Raw genomic sequence first — 18919 nt, forward strand, 5'->3', positions numbered from 1 at the left:
CCAATGCATTACGTGCCTCTGGTGTAAATTCCCTCAGTGATGTAGGATCAGAATCTCCTACTAGAATCTGAAATAAGGGGCATAAATCATGGGTTGTGAGTTTTAGATAAGGTCGTACCCAATTAATGTCTCCCAATAATTTTTGAAAATCATTAAGAGTTTTTAAAGTGTCTTTTTTGATCTGAATCTTTTGAGGTTTGATTTCCTTAGGATACAGAACATGGCCTAGGTATGAATAAGGAGGGTGTCTCTGCACCTTTTCAGGAGCTATTTGCAAGCCAAAGTGTTGTACAGTTTCTTGGATGTAAAGAAAAACCTGTAGGAGCAAATCCTCATCTTGATGAGCTAGTAAGATATCATCCATATAATAAGTAATGTACACTTGTTTAAAAGACTCACGTACTTTCTGAATGGCATGAGCCACAAATTTCTGGCACAAAGTAGGACTATTAGTCATACCTTGAGGCAATACCACCCAGTGATATCTCTTTGAGGGCTCTTTAAAGTTGGCTGAGAGTACACTAAAAGCGAAACTTTTGCAATCCTGTGGTGCTAGGGGAATAATATAAAAGCAACCTTTTAGATCTAAAATAATTTTATGAGTGTCTTGAGGTACAGCAGACGGTAAGGGTAATCCTGGTTGTAGGGCTCCCATAGATTCCATAGTTTCATTAATTTTTCTAAGATCTTGTAACAATCTCCACTTGCCTGATTTTTTTTATGACAAATATAGGAGAATTCCATGGAGAATTAGAGGGCATAATATGTCCTGCGTTGAGTTGTTCCTGCACTAACTGCTCAACAGCAACTATTTTTTCTGTTGACAGAGGCCACTGAGGCACCTATACAGGGTCTTCAGATTTCCGTATAATTGGATTTGCATGAGGTGCAGGCTGCTCAGCGGCCTCCACTAAAAATGCTGTAAATCACCAGTATTCAATGGTGGTTGGGAGTGCCCAACTTGAGTGCTGGAACTAGAAAGGCAAACTCCCATTTTAGACATAACATCTTGACCCCAAAGATCGATAGGCAAGCCAGAAGGTATGTAAGGAATAAACAGGCCTTTATTTCCCTCGTCATCTTGCCAATGAAGTTCATCACTACTTTGTTCTGGATTTATACTTCGACCTATAGCTTGTAGATGAGTAATAGTAGGCTTCTTGGGCCAAGATTTAGGCCAATGCTGTTCTGAAATTACAGATACATCTGCATCTGTATCAAGTAAGCCTAGGAAGCGTTTCCCATTGATATTTAAGCTTAATTCTGGCCGACTTTTGTGAATTTTCTGAACCCAATATGTATCAGAGGACTTTAAGACTTGAGATCTTTTTGTTCTTTTCTGAGAGGAAAACAAGGGAAGCAAGATCAACCATGCTAAACTTTGTCCTTGTTGAATAACAGAAATCTTGGAAGGTGAATGTAACATAATCTTTAAAATCCGCATCAATAATTCCAGGAGAGACTAATAATCCTGTTACAGAAACACTATTTTTGTCTAATATTAAACCTATTGATTCGGGAAGCAAAGGACCAAAAACTCCTGCAGAAATCTATCTTTATTTCTGTAGCATAATCTTTATTTCTCTCTGATAATTTGCATCAATGATTCCAGGAGAGACTAATACTCCTGACATGGACATGCTGTTGGTGCCTAATATTACACCTGTTGATCCTGGATGCACAGGACCAAAAATTCCTGTTGGTAAGGCTTGCATACCCATTTCTGGAATAATAACTGCATAAATGGAGGAACTGAGGCTTAATTCTGAATCACCTGATTGTGCTCAGAGTAGTTCCGAAATGGATTGTTTCCCTTCTGAAATGCCCCATATTGTCTGGGGGCCTGAGGCTGGCCCCTTCTCCCATTTCCCAGATGAGATCTAATGTAGTTTTGAGGTCCATTTTGTATCATCCTAAATTTGCAGTGAAAGTGCCCAGGAGGGCCTTTCCCTTTTTTGTAAGTAACATTACCACGAGGGCATTGATTTTGAAAATGTCCAGGTAGGCCACATTTAAAACATCTTTTCTTATAATGTTGTTGCAATAAAACAACCTTCACAGGTTTGTTTTACAGAGCAGCAGCAATGGCCACACCTTGTGTATAGGAAGGGCCAGTATCAGAACAAAGTCTGATATAATCAGACAAATTTCCTTTCTTCCTATATGGTCTAAGTGCAGCTTGACATGCAGAATTAGCATTTTCATAAGCTAAGTGTTTCACAAACTGTAAGCTAGCATCAGAATCACCCAGAAGTCTGCCTGCAGCCCTTAACAGCTTAGACACAAAATCTTGATATAATTCATCAGGACCCTGCCTAATCCTAGCCAAGTCCTCAGTTTGTCGTCCAGATGTTGGCAGCTTATTCCAGGCCTTTTTCGCTGCAGCACTGGTTTGGGCATAAACAGCAATAGGGAAGTTTATTTGTTGGTCTGTCTCCCTATATTGGCCTTCACCAGCAAGCATCTCAAAAGTAATGGAAATATTTTGAGCCCTATTTAGGTCAGCAGTAACCTGACAGAATTCCCCAAATTCTGATTTCCATAAAAGAAAATCTCCTCCTGACAGACAAGCTCTAGCTATTTGATTCCAATCATTAGAAGCCAAAGCTTCAGTAGTCATAGATTCTAGCACAGCCTGAGTAAAAGGAGCTGTAGGCCCATACTGTGCACAGGCAGATTTGAGCTCTTTCAGAGATTTGAATGGAAACGTGACGTGTGCTCTAACCCTATTTCCCTGGCCATCATCACGTTCCATAACTGAAAAGACATGAAATCCTGACACATCCTCTCCAGTAGTAGCTGCATGCTGCAGACTTATTTGTAATGGTGACATTAAAGGTAAAGAACAAGAAGCAGAGGGATTGTGTACCATGGTCATAGCAAGAGAGTTGCTATGCACCTGAGGAGGACGCAGTCCTATAGCATGAGAAGAACCTGCAAAAGGCAAATTTGTTTGAGAACGTGTATGTGTTACCTGAGAATCCTTTTCGGACTGCTTCTGTTTTTTAGAGGAAGGAAAAGTTTCTTGTAAGTGCAAAGCAGAAACCTGTTCAGATAAATTGTACTCCTCATCAGAGTGATCTCGCAAAGCATCAGATAACCTCAGAGAATCTCCTACTTCATAACCTGGAGGAGCAGAAGACTGGTTAATACAAGTTAACACGCCGTTTTCAGCGAGTTTTTCTTTTTCAGATCTAGAATCCAAGGAATCTCGAATGAGCATCCAAAGACTGAAGGCATCGATTGGAACCTTCAGAGGTCCTTCTGTGTCATAAAAATCATGCAATTCTTTTCCAGTTTTTGCCATACTTCAATATTCAAAGAGCCCTGTTCAGGAAACCAAGGACAAACCTGTTCAATAAATTCCAGAAAGTCATTCAACTTTTGCGAGCTTACTTTCGCACCTCTGTCCTTAAGCATATGTTTAAGCATAGAAATAAACAGCTGACGGTTAACTTTGTCCCATATTTGTGGTAATGAAGAAGTGTCAACCTAAAAGAAAATTCCTAAAAGGAAAATTTAATACAAGCAAAAGTTAATGAAATACTGTAAAGGCGAAAGTGTCGTTGATATTGAAGTGTGCACTTCAAGGTCTGAAGGCAGACTGATCTGTAAGTAAAAAGAAGTATTCATATACCATGCAGGTTTCCAAGGCAACAATCAACAAACGGAAGGTGGACACTCCTCTGTTCCTGAGAGATCTAGAAACAGGTAGGCAAGGATGACACAAACATACACAATGGGTTGTTAAGGTAACATAAAACATATCCATGAAACAATAAGGTGACAACAGGTAACCATGGAGACACAAACAAACTGAACCGTCGAAGTGAGACAAACAAGTCAAAGAAAAATTTATAACTGATATTAGTAGCCTAATATTAATTTTTAAAGTGCACACAATATTTTTGACATCTTTTGCAAAATAGTGGAACTTAGAAAAGAGTAAAATAAGTTCAAGAGCTCATCATGAGTGATTCCTGCCACAAATCACCTGTTCATTACTACCTGTAGCTACTGCCTCGAACTACCTGTAGAGCTCCTAGACTCATCACAAGCAGCTTCTGCCACAAGCCACCTGTTTAGAGTACTCCTCACAAGCAACTTCTGCCACAAATTACTTGTTTAGTGTGCTCAGGATGCCACCTCACATACCTGAGCCACCGACCTGTGCTGTCGGGAAAGAACACAGAAAACAAGTTCCAAAAATGCCATTGTCCAAACAAAGCCATGCCGGGCTCAAACTGAGAGAAATTTGTTAAATGGTACCATCAAACAAAATTGAAACAAAACATGTTGGGAATGGCACCCAACAGATCTGCAAAAGGCACAGTGTCGACATCGCGTGGGCATGCCAGATTTACATCCCAAAGCATCGCTGCGGATGGCCCTGGTCAGCATCCTGAACAGCCCTCAAACTGTTCCCCATTAGATTAATCACAGCGGAATTGTAATTCCTACGCCTGTTTCCACAGGTTTCTCGTATTATTAATCTGGATTAGGTCACCCTTTCAGGGACCCAAGGAGACTGACCCCTGAGGTGGAAGCCTTTTTAGCCAAAGAAAATCCTGCATGTCAAGACACTAAAACATGCGGGCTATTCTCAATGCCTTTCACAAAGTCAGAGGGTCAGTCTGAACCTGGAAAATTCTTGAGAACAGATGTTTGTGAGAACTAGCCGGGAACTGGGTAAGGAGGAGGAAACTCTGAATAAAAAACTCTGCAAACTTGCTCTAAGACGTTACTCCTCACCTCCTCATGAATTTCATAAAGATTAATCGTCTTTCTAGATGTATGAAAAAACTGGCTTGGAAACAAGCTCCTTGGACAGTATTCAGCAAACACTCTAACAAATGTCCAAGCAGCCCAGAAGTCAAGTGAAACTGCTTCTCCTGTCTGAGATGCCATTTTTACTTTTTTCCTGACTCTGTCCCCTACTCTAAAATCTAAAAATCTCATACCAAGAGCCCATAAACCAAACCCTGGAACTTGCAACCTATAACTATAAAACATACTGAAGGAAAGGAGGGAAAAGGTTCAGACAGCCTGGTGCCGGGGGTCTTCAAGCCCCACATTGGGCACCAATTGTCAAACACCCCCCAAGCCCACCAGGCTTGGGTCTTCAACAAGAAGGACACTCAGGCAAAAGTCTGAAGTTATGTGAGGAATTTATTCAAAGGAAGGCAGGTACAGGTCAAAGAGAGATCTCCAGAAGGAATTGAACTGTGGGGTCCCCCAGGTCCTTTTTGTCTGACTTGGAGTTGGGGTTACCTAGGTGAGTTTTACTAACAGAAACAAAAGGGTTACTATGGATATAGCACATAGCTGCATCTTCCAGAAGATCTAATTTATCATACAGGTACAGCCTGTCAGCTCTGACCGCTGAAGCAGAGAGCTCAGAAGCTCTTAAAGTGGCACTCTTCTAATTTCCAATGCCAAGCATGTCTCCTGACAGGGAAGCATAAAAATGTATGTCATGTTAAGTAGTAGAGGTGATAAACATTGCCACTGAAATCTACCCGATGACTTTATATCCATACATAGGTGCCAAAGATCTGAGTGCAGCAGACCATGACTAGTAATAATCAGATACATACAGATTAGAGAACCATGCACCAACATCTAAGTGTTATTAGCAAAAACAATGAGCCTTTCTGTAAGAAACAATATATTTTAAAATGAAATGGAGATTTTTTTAAAGGTTAAAACTCATTCAACTTTATGTCTTACAGGATTTATACTGACTTCAATATTGTAACTGTATTAATTCAACTGTGAACCTAAAAAATTTATAGCCACTTTTGAAAGAGATGTATCTTTGCTTCGGAAATTGTTTCTGAGTATGATAAAGCTGTAATGAAATTCTTCTTCAAAAAATAAAAAATAAAAATAAAATAAAAATACAAAAAGTAAATATGTAATATTTTACTTATCCAAAAGAAATAAACAAACTATTTTTTTAAAGAGGTAGTCCATTCCTGGCATTGAGCACTGACTTTTAAGCCTATAGTCTAGTAAGGACAATGCCTCCTTACTATAACTCCTTTTAATCTCTTTATAATGTATATGTATATAATTTAAGGAGTGTCTGAGCAGTAGGTTTCTATATGACTTTTTCTAAAGGACTTTAGTGTTAGTTATCCCTCTCCATAGTCTCTCCTCTGTCCTTCCCTCCCATGCCCCACTCAGTTTAACTTTACCTACTCTATTATCTTCCTTTCCACCTTTTATATCACCACATTCTACCCCTCTTTCCAGATAGCTCCCGCCCCCAAAGCTGATTATTTCTTGACCTCTCAGGAATTTCACATTGAAACATGTATAGCTACAATTTCAAAGCTAGCACCCAGCAATGAGGGAAAGCATGGGACATTCTGGACCTTGGTTACCTCACTAAGGATGATTGTTTGCAGTGTATTCACCTGTATATGTCATCATTTAGTTTTTTTTAATATTTTTATTATTTTTATTTTATGTATTGAGTATCTTGCCTGCATGTGTAAGAGTACCCATGATGTGCAATGCCCTCGGAGGTCAAAAGAGGATGTTGGATACCCTGGAACAGGAGTTACAGAGAGTTAGCTGCCATGTGGATGCTGGGACTCAGACCCAGGTGCTCTGCATGAGCAACCAGCTCCTAACCACTGAACAATCTCTCCAGCCCCATAATTTAGTTTTTTTAAGAGCTGAATAATATTCCATTCTGTTTATGTACTGCACTTTCATTATCCATTCATCCCCTGCTGGAGATGTAAGTGAATTCCAATTCCTAGCCTTTATAAAAAGGGAAGCAATAAACATGGATTAGCAGGTATTCCTGTACTATGGTATAGAGTCATTTTAGAATATACCCAAAATTGGTATGGCTGGATTGTATGGTAGATCAATTTCTATCTGTTTGAAGCATCTCCAAACTAATTTCCAGCTTAGTGGACTGCATCAGCTTACACTCCCACCAGCCCACTAGTGGATAAGAGTAGTACTCCTATCCCTACATCCTCACCAGTATTTGTCATTGTTTGATTTTTGGATCTTGTTCATTCTGGGAGGGGTAAGATAAAAATCTCAAAGTGATTTTAATTTGCATTTCCCTAATGACTAAAGATGTTGAAATTTTTAAAATATTTCTCAGCCATTTATGATTCATCTTTAGATAACTCCCTATTCATTTCCTACTCCTAATTTTTAATTGGGTTGATTGTTTTTAATGCATCTTAATGAAATTTAGATGCCTCACTCTTCCTGATCCCCATAGCCTCCCCCACCAGATTTCAGATATTCTGTCATATATATTAAATCCTATCCAATCCAGCACTTGTATGAGTTATTTATATATTCTAGATACTACCCTCTGTCAGAGGTATAGCTGGAAAGATCTTTTTTCCTCATTCTGTAGACTGCCTCTTAACTCAAAATATGGTGTCCTTTGTTTTTTCAATTTCATGAGGTCCCATTTCTCAATTGTTGGACTTGCTGTATGAATCCTGTTTAGAAAGTCCTTTCCTGTGCCTATAAGTTACAATGCATTCTCTACTTTTTCCTCTAATTCAATATATCAGGTCTTATGTAAGGATCTTTTATCCATTTGGAGTTGACTTTTATGCATGGTAAGAGATAGGGATCTAGTTTCATTCTTCTACATGCCACTATCCAGTTTAACCAGCACCTTGTTGAAACATACTGTCTTTTCTCCAGTGTATATTTGTGGATTCTTTGCTAAAATTCAGGTGGTTGTAAATGCTGGTATCTAAACCTAGGTCCTCAATTTTATTCCACTGATTAATGTGTCTGTTTTTATGCTTGTACCATGCTGATTTTATTACTATAACTCTACAGTACAATTTGAGATCAGGGATGGCAATGCCTCTGGCAGGTCTTTTATTGTTCCAGATTATTTTAGCTATTTTTGGATTTTTGTGTTTCCACATGAAATTTGAGGGGTTTTTGAATTTATATAAAGAATTGTGTTGGAATTTTAATGGTTATTTCAATGAATTTGTAGACTGATTTTGGAAGGATGGTCATTTTTATCACATTAATTCTACTAATCTATAAGCATGGGAGGTCTTTCCATCTCCTGGTATTTTCTTTAATTTCTTTCTTCAGTGTCCTTATTGTAAAGTTTTTATTGTATAAGTCCTTCACTTTCTTGCTTAGATTTATTCCAAGATATTTTATGGTTTTTTAAGACTATCATGAATGAGATCATTTCCCTGATTTCTTCCTGGAGTATGTTTGTTGTTTAAATAAAGAAAGGCTACTGATTTGGGGTTGTTAATTTTATATCCTGCTATATTGTCAAATGTATTTATCAGCTCTAGGAGTTTTCTGGTGGAGTCTGTAGGATCTTTTATATATAGACTCATATCAGCTGAAAATAAGATACTTTGGTTCTTTCCAATTTGTATCCCCTTTTTCTCTTTCATTTGTCTTATGCTTTGAGCTAAGACTTCAAATAATATACTGAACAAGAATGAAGAAAATGAAAATCTTGTCTTGTTCCTTATTTAAATGGAAATTCTTTGATTTTTTTTTCTCCATTTAGCATGATGTAGGCTGTGGGCTTGTTGTGCATTACCTTTATTCTGTTGAGATATATCCCCTGTATACCTAGAGTCTCTATGACTTTTATTATGAATGAATGTTGGATTTTGACAAAGGCCTTTTCTGCATCTAATGAGATGACCATGGAGTTTCTGTCCTTAAGTCTATTTGTATGGTGGATTGGATTACATTTATTGATTTACTCCTGTTGAACCATCTCTGCATGTCTGGGATGAAGCCAACTCCACCATGGTGGGTAATTTGATTTGTTCTTGCATTCAGTTTGTATTTTATTGGGAATTTTTGTATCTATGTTCATTAGAGGATTGGAAATAAACCCAGAAAATTTATTTCACTTACATTATATATTTGTATAAAATGTTCTTATGTAATACAATACTATGCAAAATGAATATACATAATGTATTTTTTAAAGAAATAAATCAAGAATAAATACAAAGTGCTTCCTAATTTAGCTACTAAAATACCCATCAGAAAACAAAACATCAACTACATTAAACGTCCCTCCCTGATTGCATAATCCAGCCATTTACAGTCTGTCCTTCATATCTACAATCAAGTGCAAATTGAAAATATTTTAAAAAGAAATTACATCCGTAATGAAGATTCATGAACATTTTTCTTGTCATTTTTCCCTAAACATAATAAACTTTAAGCTCCTTGAGAAGAGTGACTATATAGCTCCTATTTTTGTATTGCCATTGAATTTAACACATCATGAACATTAAATATTCTCTGAGTGAATTAGTAAAAATGCTTACAAATTAACAAGAGTAAGTAAGGAATCTATTAATGGTACAGGGTATTTATATCTTCCAGATTTGCAAGGCCTTCCTTCCTGCCATGATTAAAGCAAACCATGGTCATCTAGTCTGCATTTCAAGTTTGGCAGGATTAGTTATTAGTGAACTCACAGGTAAGTATTTCCATCCACCATGCACCTTCCTATTCCCCAGAAATTAAGACTCTTCCAGGATACAGAGAAGATCTTCCTGCACCAAAGCAAATCTTGAACATTCTGTCCCATTCATAATAAGAGAAGCATTCCCCTCCTTTCCCCTACATACAATGGCAGCATGGAAAATTACTCTCCTTAAAAAAAAAATACAGAAGAACATGCAAGTACCTATTGGTTTATTGGTCTTCCTGGGTAAATATAAATTGAAACTACTTCCATCTTTTTGTTGGCAATAAAGTATGGAGACACAGTAGAGTATTTCTCCACATAAATGAATTTAAAGTGATGCTCTGTCCTAAAGACAAGCCAGAGAATGGAAAGGGAGATTCTTTCTCTCCTCCTGACCCTTATCTCAGAGATCCACCTGCCTCTGCCTCCCAAGTGCTGGGATTAAAGGAGTACACCACCACACCCTGCAGGAATTTCATTTTTTTAAATAATTCCGAGAATTAACTTCTTAAGCTCCGAACTGTTACCTCCTTGCTTTGTTTCAGATTATTCTTCAAGCAAATTTGCAGCCATTGGCCTTGCTGAGTCTCTTCCTTGAATTAACTGTGCTAAAGAAAAGTCAAGTTAAAACCACCATCATTTGCCCATATTTCTTCCAAACTGGAAAGTTTGAAGGCTGCACAACCAGGTAAGTAAACTCTTTCTGCAGTCCTCAGTCTTACGGAAATCTTCCAGTATACGTCACTGAAATCTGAGCATGAGTAAAACAAAAGAATCATTTTAATTTCTAATATAGTAAAATTAAAATTATTAATGTATATTAAATTAATAAATGTATTTAAAGATAACATACTTATGAAGTTTATGAAATGCTTAAAATTTATACCTGAAATGATAATCAGAATATCAAGAACAGCAAACACTGGTAATAAGAATTCATTAAAATAGCATTATAGTACTGAGAAATTAATTTCCTTTCTATGCAGACTATTAAAGCATAAAATCCCCAAAGATAATTTATTTTGTAAGATTGGTTAATATACATGTAATTGTTGAAAAGTGATTGTTATATAAAGATTAAATTTATCTAGAATAATTTGACACAGAATAGTAATGAAACACTAGGACTTTTACACAAGGGCACTGTACAATATATTGAAAACTGTAAACTTAATATGAAGAATCATGTAGTCATCGCTGCTAGAAAATTAACTGATGTGATGCAAAGGACATTATTCTTCTATATTGGAGTAAAGACAGCCAAGAAAAAGAACATGGGGATATTTAGAGTTCAGTTAAGCTACACAATTAGGTAAAAACTTCCAAAATGTTTGTTGGAATATATAGAGGAGAAGTTTCTACCCAAAGGGCATCCACTTAAGCTGGTGAAAGTTAGCAAGGACAATCATTTATAATCTCTGGGAACTGATCAAAGGACATGCCACAGTTAAGAAGATTTATTCAACAAAATTTAGAGAAATTCCACAAGAATTGAGAGACAGTGACATTTAGGTCTCCATACTACACTGTGCCTATGTGACAGCTACTTCGGTGGGTGTGAATTACCAAGTGGCAATTCCCACCTTCCCTCAGCTCCTGGGGGTAGAAAAGCTATGTTTTGCAGGTTAGCAACAGGGAAACCTTGTCAGGCCCCAGTTTCAGCAGCTCCATGCAAAAGAAGACCTATATGGAATTCCATATATGGAACAAATAGCCTCATCCAAACATGGTTTATTCCTCTGCTGCCAACTATCACAAAGGTCAGAAAGATCTGGAGAGGAGCTCTTTGTTAGAAAAGAACTGGTCTGGTGTCTTTATCAGTCAAATACAAGGTCCCATATCTTCAAGTTTCGTAAGACAGAAGTTCAATTTTATGTAGACTTACCAGAGAGGTAATATCAATAGATCTTACTGCCCAGGCAGTAAGTTGTGGAAATCCATGCAGTGGGGAGTAGTTGGATGCTACCTCTGGTTCCTGTCATCCTCTTCTAACTTTCACACCTGATTGATAGGGTGAATTAGTGAAGTAGTCACTAAGAATGAGTACCCTCTTCTCCTGCTCCTTAGCACAGAGCTTCAACCAGGTAAAGGCAAAAGACAATCTCAGAGAGAGGCATTTTTCTGTCTTTGCCACAGGACCTGGCTTCAAGTAGATAGAAACACTTATCAGAAGATTTTTAAGAAGAATAGCACAATCAATCAGCAAGTTAGAGAGCTGGATGTGATATGAGAAGCAGGAGACTAACCAGAAGTTTAACTAAAAGATCAACAAAGGAGATAGCAAAAGGATGCTGGCTAGGGGCTAATGAGATGGCTCAGTGGGCAAAGTGCTTGCTCCACAAGCATGAAAACCCAAGTTCAAGTCCGTATCACCCATGGAAAACTCCAGGTGTAGCAGCATACACCTGTAACCCCAGAGCTAGGTGGTGAGAACAAGATCAAGGGGACTTGCTAGGCAGCCAGCCCAACCCAGACAGCAAGCCTAGCCCAGTCAGCCTGCTCCATGCTCAGTGAGAGAGTGGGCAAAGTGCTTGCTCCACAAGCATGAAAACCCAAGTTCAGGTCTGTATCACCCATGGAAAACTCCAGGTGTAGCAGCATACACCTGTAACCCCAGAGCTAGGTGGTGAGAACAAGATCAAGGGGACTTGCTAGGCAGCCAGCCCAACCCAGACAGCAAGCCTAGCCCAGTCAGCCTGCTCCATGCTCAGTGAGAGATCTTGTCTGAAAGAATAAAGTAATGTGGAAAAGCACCCCAATGTCAACCTCTGGCTTTCACATGCAAGTGCATCCACATACATGAATGCACACACATGCATATACCACACACACACACACACACACACACACAAACACACACACATGCATATACCAAAGATTATTGGCTAAAACCACAGTTATCCCTGACATCTAGGAAAATTTTATATATGCCCAAGACTTCATTCTCCAAAGAATGTCATCAAAGCTATACATTGAAACATTTGCCTTTTTTTTTTCAAACTGGTGGGAAAATTTTGAACTATGCAAAGAAGTAAGAAAGTATGATGATACAGAGAAAAACACATAAATGACAGAAAATGCCTTTAAGAGACCTAGATATTGCTTGGACTTAACAAATTTTTTTAAATTTGTTTTTATTAAATTTTGCTGCATTTCACACAGAATATCTCAATCTGAAACATCTTTATAGCCTGTCCCCACCAGCACCCTCCCATACCCCCCAACTGGAACTCATATGCTCTGTCCTGGGTGTTAAGGCCCACTGTATCAAGTCAGTATCCCCAGACGTTCCCCAGTGAAAGTCCATCCACTTGCTGTTTAGTCAGATCCCTCTCATCTATCTATCCAAACACTTATCACTTTTTCTTAACAGAGCATAGGGTGGAGGGTTATTTACAGAAGAGTGCCCCCCCCCGTTTACAGCTGCACTGGAAAGTCCACACTCAAATACAGATCCTGTGACTTCCCAACAGCCACAGAAAATGGTGAGAGAGGTGCCTCCTGGCATTCTGGGCTTATATCCTTAGCCTCCCGCTTCACAGCTAAGGCCGACTGATTGGGTGGGAGGGGTACCTGACTCTCCCTTCAACTCCTTGATGAGTGTGAGAAAGAGATGTGACTATAGTTTGCCAGCATAGTGGTCTGAGTACATTTCCAGTTAACACTCCACCCCTTCCTCCAGCTCTTACATTCTTTCCACCAACCTCTTCCAAAAAAGTTTCTGAGCCTTGGAGGAGGTGATAGATGTGGGATGATCTCCCTCCTATCATGGCAAGGCACTGAACTTTCAGGTCTCTGCATCATCTGTTTTCCATTGGCTGTTGACCCATTTCAGTAGGATTCCATTTACTGTAAAAACAGAAACAGCAAGAAGCAAGAACATCTAAACAATGGCTGCTACAATAATTTAACCTATGGATGTAAACACAAACACATGGACAGTACTTTAGCAAGTGTATCACATCCATGTAACAAAGCAATTGCAGTGACTTCCCACTGTGACCTATATTCTCCCCTGCCACAGGGGGTTGGTTTGGTCTACAGCACCAGATGTGTGTTCCACCCTTAGGAGCAGGCATTATATCCAATCAAACATTTGCTGGTTGTACATACACTAGACGCTCCACTATTGCACCAGCAAGAACATCTTGTTTGGTGTGTTGATAGTGCAACACTCAGGGTCCATCGTCGTTGAGCAGAATTATAGGGGATGATTCTTCCCCAGTCATCTACATACCGCCTTTTGGCACCATAAAAGCCACCCATCCAATGGCAGGGAGTTTCCAGCTTAGTCCAAGTTTGATTTCTCCCTCTCCTGCACTCATATCAAGCAGTGTCGTCAGCAAAAGGGTCCCTCCATCCACTTCCAGTGTACAACCAACATTATTGTCAATGGCCTTTATTGTTTTGAGGACCTCCAGGGCCCCTTAGGCCAACAGCTCATGGGGGGGCAAACCACCTCTGGCACTGGGATTTTCATTTAACAACCGTATTGTTTCTGAAAGGGCTTTCTTCCAACCCCTAGGGTTCCTTCTGTGCTTAAAAACTATTACAAATTCTTTCAAAGATTGAAAGAAATCCACACTTTAAAGGTGGAAAGAATACATGGCAACAGTGTGTCATCAAATATGAATAGATACTATAACAAAAAATAAGTGTAAATTGGGAGTGGAAATCAAAAATAAATAAAAACAAAGGTTCATTAAATCAACTCAACAGATGTGAGATGGCTGAAGAATGAGTGAACTTGATGATAGATTAGATTATGCAATCAGAATAGAGAAAACAAAACAAAAAACAGATTCAGAGGACTTGGAAGACTGTTAAACACATAAATATATACATGTTGAGAGTGGCAGAGAGAATACAGAGGAAAAAAATAGAAAAAATATCTAAAGAAACATGTCTGTAAACTTCCCAAATTTAATGAAACCAATTTTATTTTTTATATAAACTCAACCAAAGCACCACCTCAACCCTGTGTCGACACGAAAGCATAACTCTCACCTCAAAAGAGATAAGAGATAGTTTATTCTGGAGCCAAATATGAGTGACCATGGCCCGGGAACACAGATTCAGGTTAACCCATATTCCATGTTCCAGCGTGGTAACAGTTGCCTTACATTTTTATAGTAACAGAACAAAGAAAAGTCATAAATCAAGACACTTTTCAAATACATTGGTGGATACATTCAGTAGGTGGTTTTCATGAAAGCAGGAGGGTTCTTACTATAGGTCTCAGAGGTTATCTGATGACATTCTTAGCTTTTGAATTGGTGAGACCTGGTGGTCTGCTGTTAATACATTCTAAAATATTTTTATCTGTTAGCCACAGGATGTTAGATCAGAAACAGAGGTGGGTACAGAGTGGCTGTTTGGGGGGTTAAAGATGGCCCGAGATAAATAGTAATTAGACTCTGGACCCTCAACATTCCAAACTCTCCATAGTCTCCAGAGTGATAATCAGTTGGTCAGCCTTGCAGGAAGTTCAGTCCAAGGTACAGGAGTTCTTTTGGGGAACTTTTCTTTCACACCTGAAAGGGGCAAGATAGGTAAATTGGGCACAATGACTGGAAGCTGGGCAACTGCAGTTGAGTCGGGAGGTGGCTCCCCTTTACCCTCACCCTCACCCTAGGCAATGATAAACTGAGTGTCCAAGAGGTGTTTTTGGCATCTCCTGTGGCTGGCGCTGAGGATGTGAAAACTTTGGAGCCCACTCACCCTTCTTGTATATGAGCAAGATGAGCTGCCCTGGCAAGGGGAGGAGATCTGTCACTGCTATGGGGACAACAGAGATAAGTTAATTCCAGGCTGTATTTGTTCTCTTCATGGAGGAGAGAACAACATGTTCCCATGTGACAACACAGGGAAATATGCGTGGCTACTTGCCTAACTCTGTTATCCTTTCATCATCTATTTTTAGCCTGCTTATGTCTAGAACATCTAACAATGGGTTTCAGGAAAGGGTTCAATTTGTGTTCTCACCAGAACAATTTCAGAAACTGCTGAAAGTTAATCCAGACTGCAAAACCCTTGGACTTCTTGATTTAGGTGCTGAAGATGGAAAAGTCACAAAAATCATGAGCTCTCACTTTTGAGAAAAAAAAAATCATACCACTGAACCTTCTGAAATTATGATATGGGAGTTTCGGAAAAGGAAGTGGGGGAGAGAAATAGCAGGATAGGATTCGGGGTTCCAGGATAACCTCATCAAGATCTTGAATTGTTGGCCCTGTGATCATCCCCTGCCTTTGTTAAAAGCCAGCAGAAGTGTGTTGGAAGCAAGGTCATCCTCACCCAGGTCCTACCCTTTTCATCCCTAAGTGGAAAATGAAAGAGGCAAGTGGGGCAAACCACAGAAATTTTGGAAATCAGAGACAGACTACAGAACAAGTGAGGCCCCTGCCTGAAGGGTCAGGAAAGCTGCTTTGTCACCAAACTGTCAGCAGACTGCCAGGCCTGTGTGAAAGCAGCACAAATAATGACTGCCACATTCTACATGGCACTGTCCTTGTTCTCAAGCCAGTACAGGCACATGAAAGCCACAGTCTTTCAAATCTTCCCCCAGAATCCACCCTCCAGAAGAGGGGCTGCATTGTTATGCAACAAGGGGGTCTCTCGAGACTGACGTTCTAAGCATCATGTAGGAATTATTTGTAATGTATAAAATTAATGGTTTTCCAAAACACAACTAACTGTGGATTTTTATCCACTATTTACTCAGATTCACGCTCCAATGTAGGTACCTCTTCAGTTGTTGGGAGACCTCTGTTATGCAAAAGTCGAAGCCCCTTCACACCGGACAGTTATGATAGATTTTTTTTTAGACTTATTTGCTGAAAGGGATTTGTTCACAGTCAAAGAAATAGTCATAACATCATAGAACCAATAAATAGATTGTCTTTAATAAAATGAAGACTGTCAATCTAGCTGACCAATTCAAAATATTGGTCATGAGATAAAGCCACTAGTATTTTTTCATGCTCAGGACTCATCTGTTATTATTCAAAAAATTCTATTCATGCTAATAAACTTCTTTAGAGATTTTAAAAAAGCAAAATTCAACGAGTTCCAAGAAAGATAAGCACTTGGTGCATCATAAATGGTCCAAATTGAAAGACAAAACAAAAAGATAACCTTCTAAGTACCAAAAAGAAGTCTCATCATGCACAAGAGAACACAGGTATAGTCAACAGCTGACTTCTCAGCAGAAACAGTGAAAGTGAAACAATTTTGGATGAAATGATCAAGAACTAAAAGAGAATTCAGCCAAAACATAACAAAACCATGTTGCAAAAATGAAGGTTAACTAAAAGCAGAGAATCTGTTGTTAGTATTCCATCTTATAAGAAATACTAAAGGGAGTTCTTCAGGAAGTAGCAGGGGACATCAGAAAATAATCTGTATTCACATGAGAAAAAAAAATCAGTAATGGCAGTCAAGTAGGTAATTGTTTAAAAATTGTTTAATAAATTCATTTTTCTTCTTTTAACTACTTATAAATACAATATAATAGACAATTTGTGCATGCCACTAATCAGGGAAATTTATAATTATGACTATATTAAAAAAAGAAAAAAGAGGCCATGTATGGGGGCATGCGCCTTTAATCCCAGCACTTAGGAGGCTGAGGCAGGCCAATCCATATGAGATTGAGGTCACTCTGGTCTACATAATGGGTTCCAAGCCATCTGGAGCTACAGGGAGATCGTGTCTCAAAACAAACAAACAAAAAATAATAATAAATAAATACAAGGAAAAGGAGGACTGGAGAGACAACTTAGCAGTTATAAGCACTGGCTGCTCTTGCAGGAACCAGAATTCAATTTCCAGCCCCCAATGGTGGCTCACAATGGTCTGTAGCTACAGTTCCAGGAAATCTGACATCGTCTTCTGGCCTCTGTGGGCACCACAGCACACATATGGTGTGCATACATACATGCAGGCACTTGCATATACACATAAAATAGATGGAAAAAGAGGGAAGGGAGGGAGGGAAGGAGGGAGAGGAAGGAAGGAAGGAAGGAAGGAAGGAAGGTTGACTCATAACTCACCATCCACCTTCAGAAACTATAAGAGGAGTGCAGTGAATTGAAAGCAAGCAAAAATAATAAATATCACAGTAGAAATAAATGAGAATGGAAAATTAAAGAATATCATTTAATCCAAATCCTATATCATAACAGTTCAGGTTCAGGTGGCCTCTTGGGGGGAATTCTATTAAGTATCTGAAGAATTAAATACTCAAACTTCAAAAACTTCCTGAAATTAGACAAAACGCAGACACTTTCCAACTCACTCATTGAAGGTGATATTATCCTGATGCCAAAACCAGGGGAAAACATCAAAGAGCATAAAACTAATGATCAATATACAAACAAAAACACAAGCATCTGGAGTAAAATACTAGCAAACTATATCCAGCAACATCTAATGATGGCAATATGTCATGATCAAAGGGGGTTTATCCTGAGCATTAAGGTGATATTTCAAGTCTTTTTCTATTTTATATATCTTATATTTTCCTTATCTTATTGCTTGCATGTGTATAAGTGCACCCATGTCATGCAATGCCTGCAAATTCCAGAAGGGGGTGTAGGATCCCCTGGAACTGGAGTTTCCAGTGGTCGTTAGTTGTCATGTGGATGCTGGGAACTGAACCCTGGTCCTCTTCAAGGGCACACAAACACACACACACACACACACACACACGCATACACACACAAAAGTTAGCTGAAGATGGATGGAGAAGCTAAACTGTAGAACCTCACTCATAATGTTAAGTTGTCATGATAGTCTGTCAGCTATGACACCAAAACACAACCAACAGCAACAGAAGACAAACTGAATTTGTCAAATTTAAAAGCTCTCGTGTTTCAGTGATGATATATCTAATGAACTCATTGTCCACAAGACAACATGATGTTTTCTTTCATTTGTGGCTTACAGATTTTATGGAAATCCATAAAATCATACATGCACATATGATATGAAGGTACAAGACAAACTGTTAAGGGGAACAAAGGGAACATCCAAGAAGGAGAAGGAGCAGGATGGAAGCAGGATGGGGACAAGACTCAGGGGAGGAGCACAAAGCACACTCATATCCTTGCATGAAATGTCTTCATGAAACGCAGTACCGCATACAATGAATACAGAGCGATGTTAACAATTACTGAATAAGAAGACTTTGTGCTTCAAAGAATGAGATAAAATTTTGTAAAACTGATTAGGGACTTCTCACCAAATATTATAAATAATTTTTAACAACTGGATAGTAAAAAGAAAAAAAGATCTAATTTATTAAACTGCCGCAAGCCACAACTCCGTCCAGCAGAGCCGAGGAAAGACGACACAGACACCAACGTGAAGTTCAGGCTTCTTCTTCTTTATTATGCACTTCAGTCCTTATATAGTTTGTTCCCAACAGCCCTCGTCCCAGCCAGG

At 38.9% G+C, this 18919-nt stretch overlaps 1 protein-coding gene across 1 annotated transcript in view; it reads left to right on the top strand.

Moving 5' to 3' along the window:
• The window catches only part of LOC103734191 (short-chain dehydrogenase/reductase family 16C member 6-like), a 55702-nt gene that overhangs the window by 31044 nt on the left and 5739 nt on the right, over positions 1 to 18919 (top strand). The window contains 3 exon segments of the mRNA XM_008833084.1: positions 9385 to 9481; positions 10018 to 10057; positions 10059 to 10160. Coding sequence (XP_008831306.1) covers positions 9385 to 9481; positions 10018 to 10057; positions 10059 to 10160 — 239 coding nt within the window.

The sequence above is a fragment of the Nannospalax galili genome, unplaced genomic scaffold (assembly GCF_000622305.1).
Source record: "Nannospalax galili isolate Female #2095 unplaced genomic scaffold, S.galili_v1.0 scaffold476, whole genome shotgun sequence".
Lineage (NCBI taxonomy): Eukaryota > Metazoa > Chordata > Mammalia > Rodentia > Spalacidae > Nannospalax > Nannospalax galili.